The 15,854-nt window shown below is 37.3% G+C and overlaps 2 protein-coding genes across 2 annotated transcripts in view; one reads left to right on the top strand and one right to left on the bottom strand.

The window, feature by feature from the left end:
• Positions 1 to 149: 149 nt before the first annotated feature.
• Positions 150 to 12,751, top strand: itpka (inositol-trisphosphate 3-kinase A). Its single transcript, XM_079458595.1, has 7 exons — positions 150 to 841; positions 5,786 to 5,885; positions 6,309 to 6,522; positions 7,749 to 7,953; positions 9,730 to 9,828; positions 10,650 to 10,721; positions 11,024 to 12,751. The coding sequence occupies exons 1-7, from the start codon at positions 416 to 418 to the stop codon at positions 11,225 to 11,227; spliced, it is 1,320 nt and encodes a 439-aa protein (XP_079314721.1). The 5' UTR covers positions 150 to 415; the 3' UTR covers positions 11,228 to 12,751.
• A 2,124-nt stretch (positions 12,752 to 14,875) lies between these two features.
• Positions 14,876 to 15,854, bottom strand: part of ltk (leukocyte receptor tyrosine kinase) — a gene marked incomplete at both ends in the record, with an annotated part of 35,884 nt that continues 34,905 nt past the window's right edge. The window contains one exon of the mRNA XM_079458637.1: positions 14,876 to 15,835. Coding sequence (XP_079314763.1) covers positions 14,876 to 15,835 — 960 coding nt within the window. The remainder of the gene's footprint in view (positions 15,836 to 15,854) is intronic.

Raw genomic sequence — 15,854 nt, 5'->3', positions numbered from 1 at the left:
TACACCGATCATTTTAAAAGGCAAACTGTTCATTTTTAATAAAGATTTCTGGTTATAGTTTGACGAATCGTAACGTCATCACTAAAACCACAATAATATGCAGAATAAGGAAACGTGATATCAAGCAAGTCAACTTTTTTTGCCAGGAAGAGAGGTGAAACGCTTCAAATGCGGAAGAACAGGCTTCACAGTGTACAGTTAACCGCGAGGTTGAGCGCTATTTACAGGGCTTCCCTATGTGTGAATTGACGTCCACGCCGTAAAGGTAAACAAAATGATCTACATTGACAATTCATTATATAACTGTAAATGAACCGAAGACTTGGCGTTGCGAATTAATTTACACTGGAGACACCCCACACGTCCACCCGTGCCCCTCGGACAGGGGGAATTAACCCAACCCAAACCGGACTCGATGCCTAAAGAGAGGCGGAGGTCGCTGAGGGAGGCGCCGTTCTTCCGTGTGTCTCCTATTTGCGACGGATCGTGGAGAGGAGGAGTAGGACGCGAAGGGAACTTTTCATCCACAGAGATTTGTGATGATCACACACACATGGCGGAACAGTGCAGCGGGCCAGCGGGCTCAGACGTAAAGCCGGCGAGAGAGTGCCTGGTGCCGCAGGTGACCATCACTTCGGATGGGGACTCACGGGAGTTCGCTCACGAGGATCTGGAGGAGGAGGTGAACGGACGGCTGCGTCGCAAACTCTCAAACTCATCCCTCTCGTCCAATGGCTCCTCCACGGCGTACGAAGAGTCAGAGGATGACATCCTCAGTGACAACGAGACCAAAAGCAAAGGGATGGTAACTCTGGAGCATTTGGACGACCAGGTCAGACAGGTACGTCATATTTTATAGATGATCACGTTCAAGGTTTTCAATTTGCGTAGAGTTGAGGGATCGCGTTCACTGCGACTTTTTTCAGATGTTGTCTGGTTCACACGTATATGGCAAAGAGGAGATATTAGAACAAGCTAACTGAAGTCAGTGTGTTTTTAATACTAGCCTATATATTTTTTTCAAATGAGCCAAATATGATGCCTAATGGCTTAAACCATTACTGTATAAAATATGACGACACAACTGTATGTCACACAGTAGCATTTACATAAAAATATTAGATTAAATGTAAAAATTGTGCCCCAACTTTATTCACCCGATGTCTATAATATTGCATCTGTGTTATTCATTTGTTTGGTAAAGTTAAATGAAAAACAATTTTTTGGGAGAATATTGGAGTCATATAAAGTCTATATCCTTTTTTAAATTTGACTATTCGAAACCTTACTTGAGAACACAAGACATAATAATGAGGAACTGTTGTGTTACAGACTTATAAAACTAATCTGTGCTGGAACTACAGAAGATAGCTGTAGAAAAAGTCAAATAGCTGCAGAATTTCTTCTGCTCTAATACTGATAAGACAACAGACAATGTTTTTATCGAGGTCGAGGAAGTTTAACATTTTCTCACTACTCAAGCTATTGTCTCACAATCTCCTGATAAAGGTGTCTGCTAAATGACTACATGAAAATGTGTTACATTTTTCGTTCAGCATTGTTATTAGGGTTTGTTTATGTGGATTTCAATCCGCCCGTATTTGATTCTGATTGTGAAAGTCATGTGTGGTTGGCACATGATCAGTTTGTTGCAAACTATGGATTCCTCTGTCTTTCTAATGGGAGTCTAAAGAATGAACTACTGTAACAGATGCGGTGTACCGCTGTAAAAAGCATAACCAAAATATCAACACTGTTTACGAAGTAGGTTGTTCTGAATTATTTGCCATGAGTGGTGTATTTTTTGTTTGCATTCATCTACTTCAGGGTCGTTTGAGTTAAGCAAATATTACAAGGAGCAACCACATTAATCTGGTAGCACATAGAGCTGCTAAAATGAAAGATAAACTGGCTGTGTGCCCAAGGCTCCTTTTTATATGCATGCTCTCGTGTTGTTCGTTTCTGTAGCCTGTCAATTGTTCTTCTTTAAGATCCTCTCAGTCATGTTCTGAAGTTATGACCTTTGCAAACGGTTTTGTATAAGAATGCTGTTTGTGGATGTGATTTCGATTATTTCTGAATTACTCATTATTTATTTAGATTATTTAGAGATTACAGCAATTGAGTTTGAGATGCATCCTCGAAATAATCATTTTTGTCATCATTTATTCGCCCTCATGTTTTTCTCAACCTGTATATGACTCTTATGTGGAACACAAAAGAATATATTTTAAGAGATTTCTCAGTGTTTTATACAATGCAAGTCGATGGGGTCCTGTGTCATGCATGTTTGGAATGACATGAGGGTAAATGAACCATCCTTTTAATAAATTGTAATTTCAATGCATTCTCGGTTAGTTTGGATAAAAGCATCTGCCAAAGACATAAAGAACCATAAAAAGCCAGAAGGAAGAAATAAAAAACAATTAAAAACACATCTGACACACACAAAAATAATAGCTGAGCATGTGTAATAAGTCATCTAACATTTCGTTTTTTACTACTGTCGGGTCCATTTTGAATGGATGTGATACATAGTGTGATCCTCCACTCATTCACAGCCATAGAAGGCGTTCACTGTCCCTTTACTTTAAACACATCGAGTCTTGTGAGTCAAGAGGGCATGTCTGCACAGCATCTACCCTTGCATTTTTGGAAAGTTACACACCTTGGATTGAATGAACTGATCTGTCTCGGTTGTTTGAATCACACGAAAAGTCAAACACTAATGAGTCATGACACTGGTTGCTGAAAAAGTCATTCATTGTTATTAAAAAGAGAACATGTGTGCAGATTGGTTCCAGACACCTTTTCTTAAAAGCCGCATGGACGAACAAACCACATACAGTGACAAACAGTTATATTTATCAGCTCATATCAAAACATAAACTTGATGTCACTTGACATTTAAGCTGAGGACACACTGTCACAAACAACATGTTTCCTCCTCCGCTCCACCACAAAGGAACTAAAGGTCAGTTTTTAACTTGGCTGTTATTTAAATCTAAAAGCACTTTTTCCTTTTTTCTAACTATATACTGTAGATAGTTAGATAGATGTTGTCTAACAATCTATATATCTTTTAATTATATGTATGTGTCATTACAAGTATCTTATACATTTTAGTTTTATTAAATGTATGATATTCTCTCTTTATTCAGGATAGACTTTTTGGTGTTTAATAGAAACGTGTCACATTTCTATAACACTTGATTTGTAGTTGTTTAACTGTTGGAACTATATTGTTTGCACTGTCTGCATGACTGTCCCGTTCAATATTTAGTCATGGGCGTGTTTAGAAATGTGTGTATGCACAATTCTACAAAGTGCAGGACATAGCCTTCGGTTTACGGCTTTTTCAGTATTTATCCAGGGCTGTACACAGTCTGCTTGACATTTAATATGATGTACCCTTTGGATCTGTTTCAGTCTTTAAAAGAATTTGTAAAAAACACTACCCAATGAAAGACTATAATAGTTGCTACATGCTTGTTATTATAAAGAAAATCGTCTATTGATTTTCCTTTTTTACCTGTGGGTGATTGTTGTCAAACCTGACTCGATACCACAGCTAGAAAACAATTGAAACAAAAGAAATGACAATGTTTTTGCCTTATCCCACGGAAGAAAAACAAATACTCTTTTGCCGTCTAGCTACACCCTTATGATTTCAACGCCACAGTATCCATTACATGTTGGGAACACTAAATCCTCTCCGAGTGCTAATAACTTTAAGTTGCAACATTCTTAAAAAAAGATATACAGTGAGGGAAGTAATTATTTGATCCCGTGCTGATTTTGTATGTTTGCCTGCTTACAATGAAAGGAAGGTTATATTTGGTAGGTTTATTTTAACTGATAGAGACAGAATATAAAAAATCAGGGGAAAAAATGTGTATAAAGGTTATAATTTGATTTGCATTTCATTCAGTGAAATACGTATTTGTTCCCCGAGCAAAACATAACTTATACTTACTGGAGAAACCCTTGTTGGCAAGCACAGAGGTAAGACATTTCTGATAGTTGGTCACCAGGTTTTCAGATGTGTCTTGATACATGAGTCCACTCCTCTGTAAATCTTTAAGGTTTCTTGGCTCTCGCTCAGCAAATTGGAGTTTTAGCCTCTATCACAGATTTTCTGTAGGATTAGAGACTGACTAGAACATTTAATGTGCTTCTCCTTAAGCCACTCTTTGGGTGTATTGCCAATATGTTTTGGGTCTTTGTCATGTTAAAGGCACATCCACGACCCATCTTCAGTGATCTAGTTAAGGGTAGGAGGTTCTTATCCAGGATTTTGTAGTGCATGGGCCCGTCCTTCAGTCCCTCAATGCGGTCAAGTCATCCTGTACCCTTAGCAGAGAAAAAGCCCTAAAGCATAATGTTCAAACACTGTGTTTCTCTGTAGGGATGGTGTTCTTGTTGTCAAAGTCAGCATCCAAAAACAGGAGTAAATTTTGGTCTCACAGCACTTTCTCCAAAGCCTTTTCTGAATCATTTTGATGTTCATTGTCAAACTTCAGACAAGCCAGGTGGGCTTCCTTGGGCAGGAGGACCTTGCGGGTGTTTCAGGATTTCAATCTATTGTGTCATAGCGTGTTACCAATGGTTTGCTTGCTTACTGTGGTCCTAATTGTCTTGAAATCATTAACAAGCTTCTTCTGTGTATAGTCTGTGTATAGTTCTGGCCTGATCTTTAACCTTTTTCATGATCATCTTTGCCCCATTGAACCAGACCATTTAATGGTTTGTATTTATTATTTTTCCAATAATCGCACCAACAGTTGTCTCCTTCTCACCAAGTGGCTTACTGTAGCCTATTCAAGGTTTGTGCAGGTCTACAATCTTGTCCCTGACATCCTTTGAAACGTATTTGGTCTTGACCATGATGGTGGAGAGGTTGAAATGGAAATCAATTTATAACCTTCATATACATTTTTTCCCAGATTTTTGGTTGATATTCGGTTTCTGTCAGTTAAAATAAACCTACCAAAAAGAAATTATAGAACCCTAATTATTTTGTAAGCAGGCACATTTACAAAAACAGCAAAGGATCAAATAATTATTTCCCTCACTGTACATTGTAAAATAAAAATGAAATTTTACCAACAGAATTTATTTTAAGGCTTACATGCACGATTCATGTTGTACATCAACAGAACTTTACTTACATTCTTCAAAATATCTTCTTTTGTGTTCAACAGAACAAAGACATTTTTGTTGAACTGTTTCTTTAATAAAGTACAAGCTAATTGTTTATAGTACTGTATATAAAGAAAAAGTAGCTTAAAAAAGCAAGACACAGCAGTGCTATGCAGATTTCACTACCCAAATTAACATGAAACGGTTTCCAGAATTCTCATTTGAAATGGGCAGCAAATCAAATGTCTGCATGTAATGGACTGAAGTGCGAAAGATTTCCGAGCCTCACAGCTCAAACCGTGACTGTTTGTGTGAGTCAGAGTCACACAGAAAAAGAACATTGTGCAGTGCTCGAGAAAACACTTGACTTTTGGTCCCTGATGGCTGTATTTTTATAGGATTCATTAGGGCTTGAGGCTTATGGCTGGGAACAAAGGTGACGTGTGAAATTTAAATCTTTGTCTCACAGTCTTAAAGTGAACAAACTTATATCAAACTTTGTCCCTGGCATATGGGGCATCAAGTCCCCGGATGCCTCTGAGATGTGCAGTATGTCATATACTGTCAACAATATAATTATTATTAATATACATTATATATGTTTAATTTCCATCATGAACAATTATGTCTTATTATGTTCCAGCTAAATAATACGAAGTGGAAACTGAAGACCATTGTCCATTGCCATTTGCTGGCTTCACATCCAAAGCGACTGCCCTGGGTTCAGTTGGCAGGGCATGAAGGTAAGATAAAAACTATGCACTTTAATATATCTGTAATATATGGCACCTTGCTGCTTGTTTGTTTGTATTGTAAAAGTTAGTGCTTTAACTGAAAACATGAGGGAAGTGGAGTCATAACATTTTTAGGGAAGTGGTAGGGAACAGGTTTATGTAATGACCCCTTGCAGAGACAATCAAGGATGGAAAAGGATCAACAATGTTTAAAGTCTGAAGTTAAAGGGACAGATCACCCCAAAATTCAACTTCTGTCATTATGTATTATTGTCATGTTATTCCAAACTCATTTTTGCAAACTGACAGCTTCAGATTGACATGAAAGGTTAGGGTGTGGGTGAACTGTCCCTTTAAGAACTGACAAAAGCCTGTGTGCTTCAGTGTTGATTATCTGCGCTCCAGTGGCTCAATGTCTGTGTTTCTGTCCAGGCAACTTCAAAGCGGCAGATGAGGGCTCCATACTGAAGAAATTCTCTGAGAATGAGAAGCTGTGCTTTGAGTGGCTGAAAGATGATGCTTTAAATTCGTATGTGCCAAGTTACTATGGAGTGGTGGAAAGAGACGGAGAACTCTTTCTGAAAATGAAAGACTTGCTGGCTGGCTTGGAGTCGCCAAATGTCATGGACTGCAAGATGGGAATGAGGTAGACTGATGAAAAGACAGATGGGCTTTTACAACATCATATTATATTTCACTTATATTAATATTGAATATCGTCTCGTCAAGGCAAGGCAAGTTTATTTAAATCACACATTTCATACACAATGGTAATTCAAAGTGCTTTACATTGAGGTCCTAGGCCATTGAACGATTTATATACCAGTAATTATACTTTAAAATCTATCCTATATGTAACTGGTAGCCAGTTTAAAGACCTGAGGACTGGTGTGATATGATCATATTTTCTGGTTCTGTTCAGAGTCCTTGCCGCAGCGTTCTGTATAACATATAGGGTGACTGATAATAATGATTCATGGAGAAAAATAAATAGATACAAGGTTTCAGAAGGACAGCAGTGATATAAAACGATATTGGTGTAGGGTTAGTTACATATAATTATGCATAATTTATTTTAAATACTATAGTAAATACATGTAATGTGTGTAACACGGGCACCGTAAAACAAAGTGTTACCTATAAAACTGTTCAATCCAGTTGGGTTTATGTAGTATATTCTTTTTTAAATATCGATTTAGTTAAAACTATATTCTATTATTTACTATTAAACCCCTAAAAAGAAAGTGGTTAACACTTTACAGTGTGTAAAACACACTAGATCAGTTCACAAATTTCAGTAATTATTTGTATCTAACGCTGCATTTTGGATCATGCGATTCTCTCATTTGTATAGTAACACGCTTGACGAGTTTCATCTGTGTGTGGTGGAAAACTAGACCTGCTAAACACCTGTTTTGGTTCTCGGTCTGCTTCCTGTCAGGGTAATGGGTGGGGCTTATGAAGAGAGAGGCTGTCTTACAGCGAACAACAAAAATAACCACTTCCTCCGGATATGCATTCAAAATGACATGCATTCTTACAGATGTAGACGCAGGGCGTCCCTGAGGGCTTCCTTCTCACCAACGTTTCATGCCTTCTACACACCGAGAGACACTGTGTATGAGGAGTCCCTCTGTGACTTCCTTTTCGTGCACACACAGGAAGTCAAACGCAGTTCAAGAACAGAATTTAACCAATCTTAACACAGCCACTAGTTATAACCTAGTGGAGACTAGCCAGTAATCTCCAGTTGGTTCTAACTGTCCAATTTGAATTCTGAAGGAATGTTTTCTTTCTTTCTTTTTCTTTCTTTCTTTCTTTCTTTCTTACTTTCTTACTTACTTATTTACTTTGTCTGTCTCTGTCTTTTAGGACATACCTGGAAGAGGAACTTGTCCTGGCAAGGGTGAAGCCAAAGCTACGTGCAGACCTGTACAAAAAGATGCTAGAAGTGGACAGTTCGGCACCTACAGAAGAGGAAAAGAAACAACAGGCGATAACAAAACCACGCTACATGCAGTGGAGAGAAAGCATCAGCTCTACTAACACACTGGGGTTTCGTATCGAGGGTATAAAGGTACCCACATTGCCTTATAATTTGTAGCTCTTCACAAAATAGTTTTAAAAAAAGGTGCACTAAACAAATATTAGAGTTTGCTTTTGGGCTACCCAGAAACCACAAACCACCACATCGAAATACTTACATTACTCCCTATTTCATTCTTTTAAGTATTACTCATATTTTCTTTATAATACTGACACCTAGTGGTGTGGACTTAGCATCACTTAAAAGCAGGTTTTATAGGACAGAGAAATATTGGTCATCCAACAGGGGCCCTGTGCAAAGGCAATGTGTGGGGCCCCTCCACGCCATTTTTAATTTATAAAACAGCACTCATTTCTGTATGAATTGTGATATACTTTAATATGAATAAATCACCTCAGGAATCCCCTTAAACATGAATTGAAAAATTAACTATATTTAATTTGAATTGTGTTTCATTAAAAGAGATACAGTGCAACCCTATTAAGAATAAACTCTAGTACTAGTACTAATAAATGGTAGTAATAATGCCACTTCATGACTGTAACTGAGATTTCCAATTATTATTTCTTAAAAGGTTGAATGCCAAGTCGAGTATGTCAAACAACAATTGCTCCCCTCTTACATACATTTTATTAAAAGTAAAAAGGCCTAAATACACTAGCACATCTTTTTATTACTTACATATTTATTGACCTTTTTAACTTTAGCATGTTATCATTTTAATTTATGGTTAATGTAGTATTAGGGATAAAATGAATATGTCAGAAGAACTGCCTCAACTTCGTACATATCCAAAGTTTACCTCAACGTTTGGGGTTATTTTCAAGTGAAGTAAAAAAAGTTTGCCCTGTATATTAAATTCCAACAACTTTTTGTTTGTCTGCTGAATATAACTCTCACAGCCTCCTGCCATGTTTTTGTGATGGCTAAGAACAGTGAATTTGGTGTTAATTTAGGCCACGGAGACGATTTCAATAATTTAACCAGGCTTCCAAAAATACTGTCATCAGAAACAATAACAATACATTTCCGACACAAGTACTAAAAATAAACTACTCAAATACTACTTGTATCGGATCAAGCACTAGCTGTAAAGTGTATTGTACTTAATCTACCTGTATACATGGATCTCTTGCAGCGAGATAATACAATGCCTTCAGCAGGGATGTGAGTCCTTTCCACTTTACTCATACAGCCTACCGTGCAGTTTGCGGTGCATGACAGACGTCTGCCGAAGCTTCTCGAAATTAGTGGAGAACAGAGAAGTTGCACAAACGTGCAGTATAGGCACAATTGTAAAATAATAATAAATATAATTTCAGGAACTTCAAGGCCCCTCACATGCCAGGGCCCTATGTACTCAGTCACCCTTTTCCCCCACCATTATAATTTTGTTCAATAAAAATATCCTGATCTTTTTTATAGATTTTCGGTAAGACTTTCCTTAAAGCCTTTAGATATAATGCATTATTAAGAATTATTAAATGGCATGATGCAATATATTGGTTCATTGTGTTTCTTGTAATACATTAAATGTTGTTGCAAAGAATTATAACCAAAATAAAAATGTGAAGTGTAACAATGAATTGATGTGTTAAAATGTATAAACCACAGTAACAATTACTCATGATACATTATAAGGTGCATTAAAAGGCATAATTGATACATTAAAACAAATTTTGTGATGCATTATACATACTGTATATGATTAAAGTTAAGTGTTGCCAAATGTTCTCCTTGTGTACTGTAAATGTTAATATTTTAGAACATTTTTTACAAACGAATGATACATTGTTCTTATTTCAGAGGGGTGAAAACTGCAGCACAGACTTTAAAATGACGGGATCAAAAGAAGATGTCACTCAAGTCTTCAGGGATTTCGTCGAAGGCAAAAAAAACATAATTGTGTGTGACTTCTTGAAAATTAGATCAACCTGTTCTGTTATGTATGCTCACCTATGTTCTAGAGAACAATGTTCAAATTTTTAGTAGCATAATGAAAATTACACTGCAAGTACTTTTTATCCAGACGTTTACATGAAGAGTAGGGTGTATTTAAGGTAATAGCTCACCCAAAAATGAAAATCCTTTTATTGTATGACTTTCTTTCAAAGAAAGCCTTCATGAATGTTTCGCAGAACACAAAGATATTTTGATAAACATTGATTTCCATTGTGTGGACACAAAACCACAGAGATACTTCTTAGTATTTTGTGTTCCTCAGAAGAGTCACATACAGATTTCGAACCACATGGGGGTAAATAAATAACAGAATAACCAAGGTTGCCATCTTTAAAAAAAACCTAAAAACGCATCTCTTCCGTCAACACGTCGCTGATTGATTTTTCCTTATTCTCTTCCCTTTCCTTCTTTATAAAAAAAAGACTAACCTCACTATTCTAAGCTTTTTATACTGTGCTAGGCTTTAATGGACTAGTTTGATGCACTTATGTATTTTGTTGCCTATGTTGTAATAATTGCTTGCAATGTTTCCTCATCTGTAAGTCGCTTTGGATAAAAGCGTCTGCTAAATGACTAAATGTAAATGTAAACCCTTTTTGGGTGAAATATCTATTTAAGAACTTGGTATGTGTTTTACAAGAAAGATAACAGTAATGGAAGCAGATATAGGCAGATTTATAGTTAAAACATATATCCTTGAATGTAAAAATATTTGCTCACGTACAATTATTGATTTGTGCTATTCTTTCTATTTCACATGACAGAATTCTTATATTACAAGACTTGAACATATTAAACAGGCTCTGAAGAAATCAGAATTCTTCAAGAAACATGAGGTAAAAGAATTACGGGTTTTAGATTATAGTTATTTGCACATAATCGGGAAAATGTTACTGTTAGATTTTGCATTTAAATTAAAGTGAATTTCAAGTTAATTTTTACAGAGTGAAATTGTAAATAATATTTTTTTACATTTCAATTTTTGTGTATTATAGTTGTCCCTCAGTTCTGGTGCCAACTATTTCGCCAGTAATTAGGTTTTATCTTAAATGACAAAAAACAAGCGTGTCACTGGACACCAATTTGCCAAATTATATTATTTGGCCCATCTCATATATGCTCCATTCTTGTCTTTAAGGTCATTGGGAGCTCACTGCTGTTTATTCACAATCAGAAAGGGAGAGCTGAAGTCTGGGTTATTGATTTTGGTAAAACCACTCCTCTCCTGGATGGACAGACCGTGGATCACTACAGACCCTGGTCGGAGGGCAACCGAGAGGATGGATACTTATGGGGCCTTGACAACCTGTTGCAGATTCTTGCCTCACTGGCAAGAGAATAGTCTTGTTACTTTTTCTTGCAAACTTTACCTTCACTGTCTGGAGTGACAGCAGTACGGATGGTGATAGACAATTACTGTACAAACTTCTTGCGGTGCATTATGGGTGAATGGTGAGAAAATCCATTACTTTACAGTATTAAGCTGTAAAAACATTTCACTGTCAGAACATAATCATGGTTTGAAAAAATCTAATTCTTTTCAAGGATTGCAATATATTTGTCATATTGTCTGTATTGTGTGCATTTGATGTACACTGTCGGTCACAAGATTGGACACTCCAAATATGTTTGTATTATTGCTACTTTTACTTTTTGTAAAATGTAGTCGAATCTGAATTATGATAATTGTGTAGCGACCAAAACGGTATTAAAGTATGTTGCACAATAGCTTCTTTAAACCATTGTCTAGCTCTGCACATTCTCTCAACCAACATTCACATTCACATTCTGTGAAATGTGTCCAAAGGTTTTGGACCCGTCCATGCTGAAACCTGTCCAAATTAATTGTTTGATATCATTTCTTTATATAGGACAGACTTCCCTGTACACACAAGGTTGTATGCAACATAGGCTCAACAAACACTAGTCAGTCAACCGATGTTGCAAATCCAGGTGTAGTACATTCATAGCAGCAATACAAGTACAATTTCTGGTACAATATGATATTAAGTGCTTTAACTGCAGTGATCAATCAGGTGTGGTTATAGATTATTTTTTTGATGATTGCATGGGTATATTTTATAGGTGTTTGACATAAAGACCTGGATAGCGATTTATCAGTACATCACCGAAAGTGTTTTTGTTTTATAGCTCACACAAACTTAAAATTGTGACACTATTTTTTGGAGGGGTTGAGTTTTGTTATAGTGTTCTATGTGTTGTTTCCTTACAACAATAAAATAGCTCAACATCTCAAAATCCTTCTCTATTCTTGTTTGCCAAAGGATTCAGCAGGAGTTTAGGCATCACTCATTTAATCACATTTCTTTTAAGAATATTCATAATCAGGATTAGAGTCAAAAACATTTTATTTAAGATTTGCTATTCAGATCAGCAACATCCTTGTTTTATCTTAAAAAATATGTTACATTAGCGTTACATTAAAATTCACTTTATGTGACTGTACATGATACTGCAAAGCGTTCCGTAATCAGCGGGACATATGCAGAACATCGGCAGTGATATCCTACAACAAATTAAAATCAAAATAATCACCAGAAAACGTGAGATTAAATATTACAGCTATAAGGCTTAGTATTGTGTGAAATGAATATTAATGCTTAAATACAGCAGTCATTTTTGACTATTAATACCCTTCTATCCATTTACATTTTGATATGAGGATCGTGAAAATATGAAAAAAATATGAAATGCTTATGAAAATGTTTTTCCCTCATCTGGATTTGCATAAGAATATTTTCAGTTGACCCTGACTAAAATGACTGACACACAATTTCTCTTTTAAAAATATGATTTACTGTCTCTACAATATCTAAAATCTCAGACATAAATAATCATAAGAATTATGAGGTGTTGTGTGGTTTGTGACTGTGAATTTATCGGAAATTATACAATACGGTGTAGGCCTACTGGATATGTAATTCATAAAGACACAAAAAGAACATGATGAACATTTACTATAAGTATATTTGGGGGGAAAAACTTTTACTTATTAAAAAATGCAACAAAAAAAGAGATTGCAAACATTTCACAGGATTGTTTTTAACAGCTTCTTACAATAGTGCCTTAAAGTGAAAGTCACAGCAGCTGCACCCGTGTCACACGTGTCATTTACTTCAACACATTTAGGTGCAACACTGTTGTCCTCACAATTACCTCAGCATTTCACACATAAAACACACTCCGTGAAACATAAAAACACTGTTTGTACAGAATAAACACAGAACCAATCAAACTATCTACTGTAGCCTGAATTATTAATTTTTAAAGGCATTTTCCAGTCAAAACACCCTGTATTTTAATCTGACAAATATGGTGTATTTCTTGCAACACTGTTACCAAATAAGTTACAGATTGCAGCTTTAATAAGGTAACAAACAAAACTAATTGAGGGGGTACATAAAAAATCTAAACTGTTTAAAGAGTAACTATTACAATGTCCTTAAAATTACATTTCATGCAGTGCGTAATGTTATTTAATTGTGTGTGAATGTTGTAAAGCCGAAAGTGAACGAATAATAAAGTTATTGGCTTGGGAAAGAAAGGAGTTGAATCTGAACCACATGAACGACGTCTCTGTCAGTGCCGGGTTAGATTTGCGTCACTACGTGTAATGCCCGCCTACGTTACATTTGCGGCACTGGACGTGGTAGACCAATCACAGCAGACCAGACTATCTGACCAATGAGATCAGAGAAGACCGACAGAATAATTTGAGAGTCAGTAAGTTAATAATAACTGCCTATTATTATAAAATGATTTTGACAATGTAAACTTGTTGCTGGACACTTCATAAACCAAAGTAGGACATTAAAAATCACTAAATATTTACTTTTCATTTAAAACTCCCCCTACCTTCGCCCAATTCACAATGGTAAGCTTACAGACAGCGTTAACAAACGTTATGTGGCCCAAACTTCCGGTAGACCACCCAAAGACACAATAACTGTTAAATAGTTAACATTTAATTTAATACAATTAACATACACTAAAATAAAAATATAAAGTAAATGAATATTAATATGAGTTAAATTGTTATATTATAACTTAACAGACCGATAGTTATCTTCGGGCTAGGCACGTGCGACCAAAGAAACAGTCTATAATGATTTCTAGGCTGAACTTTTGGGTACAATTTCACAGTAAATATCAGACTGTTGTCATTTGATTTCAACAAACGTAAAATTTACGTCGTAAATATAACCACATAAAAGTAGCCTGCAATACAGAAAGACAGAGATGGCGAGAAACAGCATGTAAAATGCAGCTTTTAGATGACTTCTGAACTACCATAGACAGCCCTCCAGCCCCCTGTGATTGTAATGTTGAATCGCGTATGTCCATTTGTGTGAGGCTGATTTTTCTAACTATTTGGCCGTTTTTACAATGAATAGACATTTTGTTTTAGTTAACGACAAGCTCTAAAATATATTATTGGGTAAAGATTGTGAGTTTTTGTGAGTGGGAGGGGGGGCTATGAATTTTGTTGAATACAATGGGGGGCCTTGGAGTCAAAAAGGTTGAGAACCCCTTGTCTATATGTATTCATAATTACCAATAAATCAGTAGAAAAAAGAAAATCATAGGACTTCTCATTTAAGTTTGGTCTTTAAAGTGAACATAATGTGTTTTCACAGTGTTGACAATAGATGAGCATCCAGTGTAAAGGGGCTGCTATTAGCCAAGTGGAAGTATCCATAGAAACCATCAGCTGCCAGTTGATGGCGGATTAGTTACTCTAACACCGACTCGCCACTTCTTTGGTGTACCACAAAATAACATCAAAGTCTGTCTCCTACAGAGAGGTGGTCCAGTAGCTGTGATTAATCTGACATTCCAATTCTACATGACACACTGCAATAAGCATCGAAACATAAAAATAAGTTGGTCTGACGCCAGATCAATCAAAAAAAACTGAGTTGCTGTGTTCTTTCTCAGTTACTACTATCTAAGTAAATCTGTCTGCATGCTACACTGGGGTGACGCTGAGGTCCTCCGACAGTGAAAAGCCAGAATCCCTGTCTCTCAGGGGTTTCTCAGGCTGGGTGTACCTTCTAACGTCCTCATGTCCATAGCTAGCGTGACGCTTGACTAGGGGCTTGTGGGTAACGGTTGTGGCCAGGCCAAGAGCAGCCAGTGAAGAAGAGGCTGAAGAGCTGGTGCAAGGCTCCGCAGACTTGGGCGCTAGCACAGGCAAGCTCTCTGTCGCATAGCTCTGCTCATCATAAGCATAGTTTACATTACCACATGGGAAGCTATGAAGTTTTGCCAAGTCCATAACCGCAGCAAGCGAGCCTCCTTCTGCATCCTTCCGGGAAGCGAGGCTTGGAGGCTCTGTAGGTCTGAAGGTGGTCGGAGAGGACGTGGTAGATGGAGGGGGACATGTGGGCATAGGGACATTTGCATCAGAAGCCAGAGGGTCAACACACTCTGTGGCAAATGTCGGAATGGACGTAGACGTGGGGTTACAAGACGGAGGCATGGATTGTGTATGGCACAGGGCTGTCTTACCTCGTCCAAAGCTCTCCAGAACCCAAGAACCATAGGTGGGGTTCCACAAGTTTTTAGTCTTGTTCTTTATCTTCTGGCTACCTGATGACGAGCTGCTTCTGGAGCACGGTTGGTGGTCTGGGACTTGAAGCCATTGACCAGGACAGACACCAGGTGCAGGATCAGCCCAACATGGCTCTAGAGTTTCACTGTATGTTCCTATCTCTTGCGCAAGCTGGGCTGGTTTTTGTATCTGCAATCGCAGCTTGAGGGCCTGTGGAGGTTGGCCAGGTATGACAGGTCGACCATCCTGGGACGTGTGTGCCGTTAGAAGAGGACTCATATTGAGAGATCGTTCGGGGCGGATAACAGTGACACCGTCTTCCTCCACAGCAGGGCCATACTCCACTGGAAGAGGCGTGTTGATGACATCAGGGTCCTGATGGTTGATGCAGAAA

The sequence above is a fragment of the Barbatula barbatula genome (assembly GCF_947034865.1).
Source record: "Barbatula barbatula genome assembly, chromosome: 6".
In the NCBI taxonomy this organism is placed as follows: domain Eukaryota; kingdom Metazoa; phylum Chordata; class Actinopteri; order Cypriniformes; family Nemacheilidae; genus Barbatula; species Barbatula barbatula.
This window is presented reverse-complemented; position numbering and strand designations above follow the sequence as displayed.